Source organism: Sinocyclocheilus anshuiensis, unplaced genomic scaffold (assembly GCF_001515605.1).
Source record: "Sinocyclocheilus anshuiensis isolate Anshui unplaced genomic scaffold, SAMN03320099.WGS_v1.1 scaffold461, whole genome shotgun sequence".
NCBI lineage: Eukaryota > Metazoa > Chordata > Actinopteri > Cypriniformes > Cyprinidae > Sinocyclocheilus > Sinocyclocheilus anshuiensis.
The window spans coordinates 2,057,862-2,067,127 of record NW_015541005.1 but is presented as its reverse complement, the minus strand read 5'-3'; the positions used below and the strand labels follow the sequence as shown (position 1 = coordinate 2,067,127).

Genomic DNA, 9,266 nt, shown 5'->3' with positions numbered 1-9,266 from the left:
ACAAATCCAACCACTGTGTGCACCAGCAGAGTTTTGCTGGCATCTAATGGGGAAAATTTGGTACTGCGCCCAAACTAAATTTTACTGAAAGCTCATTTTTTGAGATATCAACCTCAAATTTGGAATACAACTTGTTTAGATTTACGGCTTTGAGTTTCTAGCAGGTATAGAGTTCAACATGTTTCATAAAATATATATTTTATATAAAACATCGTTCATAAATCATTTTCATAAACCTAAACATCTAGAACTTTTTTTTTTTTTTGTTTCACTTTTTAAACTTTTTTTACTTCAACAATAATCTGCCATGGGTCTTCTTTAAAATGAGACCAAACTTAACTCTGTGCTTCAAATTTTTGAAATTTTTTGACATGGACATTTTTGTCCACTATGGACCTATGTGTAACTTTTTTTTTAATTGACGCACAAGGGATATATAAATAAATAAATACATTTTAAAAACGTTATAACAGATTTGCTTAATATACATTAAAGCCACTAAATAACCAGTCATTAAATATGAAGAAAAAAGATTTTTTTTCAGTGACAAAGCTGCTATTTCACATTAATAAGTGGGTGTGTAAGAGTGTGTGTGTTTACAGCATGTGGTGAGCTGTGGGGTACATTGGGATGGTCCTGTCGGGTGTGCGGTTGTTGAACTGCCATGCTGTGTGCATGTGTGCATAAGGTTGAGGCCTTTTATACAAGATGTGGGCACGTTTCTGTTGACTGATGAGGAGTCCAGCCTCACCCATCAGGTTCATGCAGTCAGCTTTGTAGAGGACTCGATCTACATGGAGTCGTCTGTCGACCCGTTTGTGCCCGTTTGTAACAGGTAAAGGCCCCGCTCACTGGACTACAAGGTGCCACAATTTAAATGGCATTTTAAGTTCAAATAAGGATTCTGCTTGACTGGTTTTAAGTGAGGTGGTTAAATGAAATTCTTATTTACTTTTATTTTATTTTTCTCACCACATCCTTAAGGTATCTGCAGATGTCACTGACTGATCTGATTTAAGATTACTCAATGTGTACTTATTTGTTGCGTTGTGAATGCCACCTTTGTTGCTTTAATGAGCGCTTTTTTCAGCTACATATTTTCATAGGTTTCACGCACACAAAACATTGATCTGATAAACCTTTAAAGTTTTGTGTCTCCGTCTTGAGTTTGGATGTGCAGCGTTGAGCTTTTTGAAGGGAGTTAAACCTTCTGGATTTGTGTTGGGTGGGTTTCATCTCACCAGAGACCTCTTGTTTCTGTTCGGTTTCTCACTTTGACCATGTCTTTATCTTCTGAGCGGTGTGCCTTTAAACATGTTCAGCCCCTGAAAACATTAGCTGGCTCTCTCATGCTTTCCTCTGCTTTCCCATGCTACCTCGTTCCCCATTTCAACAGCGTATCTGTCTGTGTATATCATGGGATATCCAATAGGCGAAACAAAATACATTTTTACTAAGTATTAACACTATTATATGCTCAAATTATTGTCAGGGTAAATTTCATAAAACCTGTCAAGGTCACATTTCACCCCAAATCCCCCTACGAAAAATAATAAATATATAAAAAAACAATAATGTTGCATAATCTACATGAAGCCTATTTACTTACCTTTGAAGGACTTTCTTTTAGTTTAATGCCTTTTGCCTGTGAAACAAAAATTACTCAATATTACATAATTTTTTGGTTTTTGAAAGCAGTGAAACATACTTTAGTTTTTATATAATGCATCATTGATATCTGCATATTTTTAATGTATTGTTATTGGTAATTACATCATTAATTTTTAACAACTGTAATTTTTTTGTTTTTTGCATTGTGGAAATGGGAATTTGGGAGAGATTGTTTTTTCAAATAATGGTATATATATTTGTACATAATAGTAGTATATAATTGGTGATTTAGGGATGTTAATTGAAAATCCTATTTTCTAGTGCTAGTAATATTTAGACATTTAGTCGTTTGTCATCTCACAAACCATATGAGTGCACTTATGTTTTATTAACAAACATCCACTTTTTTCCTTCACTTTGGCTCTTTTTTTCAGACACATGACCCAAGCTGACCTGAAAAACTCTACATTTTGGCTGAGGGCGAGCGTCGGTGCCACCGTGTTTGCTGTTCTTGGCTTCGCCATGTACAAAGCTCTCCTCAAGCAGCGGTGATCAGTGCATCCGGCATGTTACAGCAACCCCGGCCCTCTGAGAAACTACAAAACCCATGATCCCTCATTCCATCCTGATTTCATTTAGGAGAGAAGATTCCTAGTAATAGTTAGCTACATTTTGTATAGTTAAAACTGCCTTTCCCGAACCAAGTGTTATAGGAACTCACCTCATCAGCCATGTGGTGGAACAGGACATCTACATTAACGGCGGGAGCTGTAATCGTGTCCTCTGCTGTTCCGACATGAGGTTTTTATTCATGCACACTGATGTTTTCCTCAGGTCAGTATTAATTGGTGTGACCTATACTGAAGAGACAGCAGAGCGTGAGGGTTTACAGATAGGTGACAACACTATGTTTATATGTGTATATATCTTACTGGACACTTGAAGATTGTCTCTAGTTAGTGAACAAACCATATTTGAACTGTATCACATAGAGATACACTCGTGCTTGTGGGAGAAGCACTGAAACAAAGCCATTTCTCACATGTAAAGGTCATTTTACTCTTGGCACATCTCAGCTACTGTATGTTAATTTATTAGCCTTATTTCTGGTTTTTTTTTTTGGCATTGCTTGAAGCAGTCATAGAGCTATGGATTCTTTTATGCAATATTTGGTTTTTATTTTGATGATTTGTTTTTTTATTTTCTACCCATGGCCTTTGTAAAGATTATGCACAGGAAAAAAAAACCTTTTATGTTTAGTAATGAGATGGCGTAAATTGGTTCATTCCAAACCAGACTAATAAGGACCTGCTTGCTACATTATAAAGACTATGAATTCTTCCTAACTAACAATCATGTAGAGACGTCATGTTTGTTCTAATGTTTCAGCTCTTATGCATATGTAACTTTCAATGCAGTTTCCCTGTTCAAAACCATGGGATTGTTGCACATGTGGGTTTTCAAACATTTACAATAAATTATGGTGTGAATAAATCTGTCTTGTGTTTGCTTTTGAGACACCTACTCGAATTGTACTTCATTGGGATTTTTTTTTTTTTATCCATCTTTTGCAGTCTTTTCAAAAATGGAAATCAGTTGAGTACAAATTTAATAAAATTGAGAACTGCAAAGCAAATTAACAAAAACCTCCGCCGTATTGGAGGACAGCGTCTCTTTATTATACAAAGATCAGAAGTGAGGATGTGACTGTTTCAGGGGGAAGTCATGATGTTGATTTAGGTTTATGGTGAAGTGTGAACACTTTCAGCATACAAAGAGCCATGAGCATGTCCACCGGAGTAGCGCCAGCTCCGCTCTGCCAGGGCTTTCTGAAGAAACGGAAAGACAAAATGGTATGACTATAATGAACATATTGCTAGCGTTTCATGTCTGTTATTTGCAGGAACCGTGTGACTAAAAAAAGAGTTATTGCTAAATACTCAGTTAATTTAAAAAGCCTGTTCCAGAATGCTTTATATTCTCTCTTTATATTTATTGCAGAATTTATGCAATTATTACATAATGTATACACCTAAGGGAACCTCTTTACTCGGTTGAATGTGTTTTCCTCAGAGGCTTCGGTGGGTGACTTGCTGGTTCAGACTTTACAATACAACTCTCTTTTTCTACACTCAAAAACATGGGAGTGCTGCAAGTATTCAAGTGTTTAATTTAATAATTCTTATGATGCTTTTTAAAAGTGTACTGCTGATGTCAGATAAAAATAGTACTGTTTTGTGCTACGTGTTTTTAAGATTTAAAAACGGTGGCCCACCTGTTGAGGACCCTTGCTTTAGATTAAAAATACGTTTTACTTACTGACATATTGGCAAAGGCTCTTGTTGCCATGGCTATTAATCCATTGTTTCTCTCCAACTCCCAATAGTTAAGACCTCAGAGGCCAGTATTACATATATGAGGTAAAGTTGGGTTGTAATATTATCCGAGTTTAGTTGTATGGATGCTGGTAAACTGATTTTTAGAAGGCCAAATATGTGCTTCTCATGTTAACTACATGCTCTCTTCACATGGCTAAACAGGTTCAGTCTGTGCGGGAGGTCAGCAGATCTGAGAGCAATCGCTATCTATTTGAGATCACAATGAAAAATGGGAAGAAGAAAATGCTGGTGAGTTTTTTCTTCGTTGATCAAGAGAGTGTCTGTAATCTGTGTTTGAGGATGTGTTCTACCAAAAACCACCTGTGAACAATGTTACTTTGTTGAGAGTAAGGCAGGACTGTCATAATAGTTTCAAAAAGGAACATGGATTGCGCTTGTTGTGACTGAAAGAATTATGAATGCTCTCTTTATGTCCCTTCTATCCATAAATATTTGTGAACTGTGTGCTAACAGGCAGCAGATACAGCTGATGTCAGGCAGGAGTGGATGGACCAGCTGTGGAAAGCCATGCTGCTCAATGACCCAGACAGATCTGGATCTATCACCAATGGGTACCACTGCTCTTTAAGACACGTCACGCCAGTGGTTGTTTTTGTATGAGATTTATAATGCTCTGAATGTGTTTGGTGTGTTATTGAGATTAGGGAGATAACAACCCTGAAATTCGGTCTAGCCAGTGTGAAGAATCAAATACTGAGACCAGCAGCACTTCAGTGGACAGCAGATGTCTCTCCATTGATCAAGAGTCATTCCAGTCCTTCGCTGGTATGTTCTACATTCGACATTCTCCTGTTTCACATCCTGTTGACTTTTAATGTTTTTCTGTAATACCTTTAAAGGGTTAGTTCACCCAAAAATGAAAATTAGCCCATAAATTACTCACCATCAAGTCATCCTAGGTGTATATGACTTTCTTCTTTCAGACGAATCCAGTTAGGGTTATATTAAAAATTGTCTTTGATCTTTCAAGCTGTTTAATGCCACTTAGCGGGTGTCGCAGTTCATCGGTCCAAAAGAAGTTAAATAAAAAGCGCCCATCCATAAAAAAAAGTGTCTCACACAGCTCCGGGGGGTGAACAAAGTCCTCCTGTAGCGAATCGATGCGTTTTTGTAAGAAAAATATCCATATTCAAAACGTAATGATCACTTTAATGAAGCTCGCGCTCACTGTTGTACACGGAAGCGGTTCCGGGAGGATGACGTATGAGGTCGGCTTTGCGAAGTGAGGCACAGACTAAATACTGGGTGTTTCAGGTCTGACGACATCAAGCGGGCGTGGTTTGAGCGCAAGGTCAAGGAGCATGCGCAGTTTACACTAGTGATGGGAAGTTCGGATCATTTTACAGACTCGGACCTTTGAGTCTCGTTCAGCAAAATGAATGAATCTTTTTTTCGAGTCATTTCGTTCATTTCATTCATTTTAGCAAAATATAATTAAAATGTTACGTGTTACTTCCCTAAGACGTCTACTACTTACGCAAACGTTGATCCCATTACAAACAATACAAAACTATAATGCTATAAGAAACAAAAGATTAATTCATTGTTTACCTGGGTCTTCAGTCTATGATTAGCTCACCTCACCTCTTATCTGACAAGTCTTCAGGTTTGAGTCGTTCATTCATCACGTGACAGCCCCATAAACTTAACCAATGCAGTCTGAGCCTGAAAGAGAATTGATTAGTTCATCTCTCGAGTCTTTCTAATCGTTCGTTCTTTTGTCACATGACATGACAGCATTGGATAGAGAAATTAGTTAATTTACAAGCTTCCTTACAAACGGATGCATAGTTATTATTATTATTATTATTATCATTATTATTTACTCCTACAGTTACGTGATGCGTTTCTGGTCTCAAATTGTAGCTTTTTACTTACAGTTTATAAATGTCATGATGGTTCTTTTCCATAACACTGAATGTTGTAACAAAGATAATAAAGAGTTAGTTATTATTATTAAGTCTCTTTCCGGCTCAACTGCATAGGTGAAGCTTATGGGGCTGTCACGTGATGAACGAACGACTCAAACCCGAAGACTCGAGAGATGAACTAATCAATTCTCTTTCCGGCTCAGACTGCATTGGTTAAGCTTATGGGGCTGTCACGTGATGAACGAACGACTCGAAAAACCCGAAGACTCGAAACAGGTGAACTACTTGACTAATTCCAGTACAGAACCTATAGGATGTTGCGCATGCGCGACTGAACGAATCACTCCCCGAGACGACTCGTTCTTCCCGAGTCACATTAAATATTCGTTCAAAATGAACGAATCGTTCAAGAATGACCCATCACTATCATCAGCCCGGAGCTGCTTCCGTGCACAACTGTTGGCGCAAGCTACATTAAAGTGATTATTACGTTGTGAATATGGATATTTTTCATACAAAAACGCATTGATTCGCTACAGAAGGCCTTTGTTCACCCCCCGGAGCCGTGTGAGACAGTGTTTTTTATGGATGGGCTTTTTATTTAACTTCTTTTGGACTGATGCATGCAACACCCGCTGAGTGGCATTAAACAGCTTGAAAGATCAAAGACAATTTTTAATATAACTCCGACTGGATTCGTCTGAAATAAGAAAGTCATATACACCTAGGATGACTTGAGGGTGAGTAATTTATGGGCTAATTTTCATTTTTGGGTGAACTAACCCTTTAACAGGAGGTCGGCTTTGCGCATGCGCCGCTCAGAAGTGACGAACGCGGAACTGCTTCCGTGTAGGACTGTTGGCGCAAGCTACATTAAAGTGATTATTACGTTTTGAATATGGATATTTTTCATACAAAAACGCATTGATTCGCTACAGAAGGCCTTTGTTCACCCCCCGGAGCCGTGTGAGACAGTGTTTTTTATGGATGGGCTTTTTATTTAACTTCTTTTGGACTGATGCATGCAACACCCGCTGAGTGGCATTAAACAGCTTGAAAGATCAAAGACAATTTTTAATATAACTCCGACTGGATTCGTCTGAAATAAGAAAGTCATATACACCTAGGATGACTTGAGGGTGAGTAATTTATGGGCTAATTTTCATTTTTGGGTGAACTAACCCTTTAACAGAACTGTCAGTCTCAAGTCACCTTTATTTCTGTAGCACTTTATATACAATACAGATTGTGTCAAAACAGCTTCACAGAGATAAACAGGAAATAGTAATTTCTATGAGCAATTATGGAAACTCAGTTATGAAGTTCATATATTCAGATTCTGCTGTAAAGTAGCTCTAAAAGACAATAGTGTCATTATTTAGCTCAGGTCAGTTCAGATCAATAAAGTGTGAAGTTAATTGATCAGCTATAGGCAGTTCTACGTTAGGCATGTTGCAGGATGCACTCTCTACAGAAAACAATAGTGCCATCATCCTGTTTAATCAAGTTAAATGTTTTGTTCTCATCCGATTGTGTGAGTCAATGAGGTCATATTGATAAATTACAAACAGATAAGTGTCTTTCAGACCAAAACTATGTAAACCAGAGGGTGACAGTGTAATGATAAAATGCCTTTATTTTATTGGAAAAGCAATTTAAAATATTAAGGGTTAGTTCACACAAAAATAGACCATTTAATGTTGGTTTTTCAGATGCATGTAATGGACTTTAATTGTCTGGAACAACACATAAATAGGATAGATTTTTCAGTTTTGGGTGAACCATCTCTTAAAGTTATTCCCTTCAGCAGATGAAATTCCTTGTCAATCTTGTGTCTGGGAAAACGTCCCAGGCAAAAGAACTCAAATACATTTATGGATGTCTATGTACATTCTTACAAGAATCATTCTTACAATTTTTGTCCTCAGTTGCTGATGAGACACAAGACAGTTTGCACACAGACAATGAAATGGAGCAAAGTACTGAGGAGTTTTTACTGACGGACTATGACTACGATGTTTTACCATCTCGAAAAGGTATGGATAATGTTCTTTATTCGGGCATGCTTTTTTAAATATAAAATGGTATGTGGTATGTTCACATGTCTGCATTTAGGTTTGCCTTGCCTACTGTGTAATACTGATTCATTGGTAAAATTATTGTTCATTGCTTTTATCTATTACAATATTAATTGATTGATGATGATTTCGAATGATTTATTGCAGTTGCTGAAGAAGCCATCTATGACAGTCCCCCTTCTAAATGGTCAACCAATGAGGGAGAACATGGTAAGTCTCCACCCACTCACATTAGAAATTTACAGTCAAAGTTCATATATTCAGCATAGTGTGTCGTAATTGTTCTCCATTTACAGGAGTGACTGATAGCATCTATGATTTCCCAAACCCTGTGATTAGGAAATTGACTGAACATAGAATTGGTAAGAGATTGAAAATTACAAGAGTGTCTTCATTCCTACAGTATTGGTGTTTACTCTAGTAAAGAGAGAATATGGGATTTTATGTGTCAGGACAGGAGTAATAACTAGGTCAGCTTAAAATATTTGCTGTAGTATGTACCTGAAAACGAAATGTACCTAACAAACCAGTGAATGTGTGATCACTTTTGCAGAATCTCTCAGCAGTAGTGAGAGGCCGGAGAGTGGTGGTCTTCTGAGTGACATGATTGCCTGTTTGGACAGTGAATCTGCTGCCTGGGTCAAACTGGCTCCTCCATGAACCTCATGGGTCACAGTGAGCAAGACTGAGATGTTGAAAAATGTTTGTTGTTGCAGTACATCTTAAAGGGGTCATATGATGCGATTTCAAGTTTTCCTTTCTCTTTGGAGTGTTACAAGCTGTTCGTGAATAGATAAGATCCCTGAAGTTGCAAAGACTAAAGTCTCAAAACCAAAGAGATATTCTTTATCAAAGTTAAGACTCTGCCACACCCCCCTAAAACGGCTCGTTCTAACACGCCCCCACATATCTACCTCACTATGTGGGAATATTTGCATAATGCCCCCGCATGTGCACGCAAAGAAAGAAGGCGTGGTTTCAGTAACCGCAGTTAGTGTTGAAGCAGCCATGTCAGGGAGACGCTGTGTGTTTCTAGGCAAAAGCAAAAGCACTTTATTTGGCCTTCCGAAAGTAGATGCATTTAGGAATCTTTAAGATCACTTACAACAGAACAGCAATGCATTTTATGGACGACCGTTTCATGAACCTAGGAGAGGAGGTAATTCTGACTTTGCTATGACAATCTGGCACTTCTGAATCAGCTACTGTAAGTATGTTTTGTTACTAGTTTAAGTATTTGCTATTGACTGTTCAAATGCGGAGTTTTGCGCATCGTGTGTGTGTGTGCGCGCGAGAAAGAAAGAGAA

General features: G+C 37.9%; 2 protein-coding genes across 2 annotated transcripts in view; both read left to right on the top strand.

The window, feature by feature from the left end:
- The window catches only part of LOC107690322 (mitochondrial Rho GTPase 1-A), a 23,991-nt gene extending 20,886 nt beyond the window's left edge, over positions 1–3,105 (top strand). The window contains exon 21 of the mRNA XM_016488625.1: positions 2,046–3,105. Coding sequence (XP_016344111.1) covers positions 2,046–2,163 — 118 coding nt within the window. The 3' untranslated portion in view covers positions 2,164–3,105. The remainder of the gene's footprint in view (positions 1–2,045) is intronic.
- Positions 3,106–3,392: 287 nt separating this feature from the next.
- LOC107690271 (uncharacterized) overlaps positions 3,393–9,266 on the top strand; it is a 20,824-nt gene continuing 14,950 nt past the window's right edge. The window contains exons 1-10 of the mRNA XM_016488553.1: positions 3,393–3,464; positions 3,685–3,766; positions 4,003–4,031; positions 4,152–4,238; positions 4,464–4,561; positions 4,684–4,775; positions 7,810–7,917; positions 8,107–8,169; positions 8,256–8,321; positions 8,513–8,634. Of these exons, the coding sequence (XP_016344039.1) occupies positions 3,393–3,464; positions 3,685–3,766; positions 4,003–4,031; positions 4,152–4,238; positions 4,464–4,561; positions 4,684–4,775; positions 7,810–7,917; positions 8,107–8,169; positions 8,256–8,321; positions 8,513–8,619 (804 nt within the window). The 3' untranslated portion in view covers positions 8,620–8,634. The remainder of the gene's footprint in view (positions 3,465–3,684; positions 3,767–4,002; positions 4,032–4,151; positions 4,239–4,463; positions 4,562–4,683; positions 4,776–7,809; positions 7,918–8,106; positions 8,170–8,255; positions 8,322–8,512; positions 8,635–9,266) is intronic.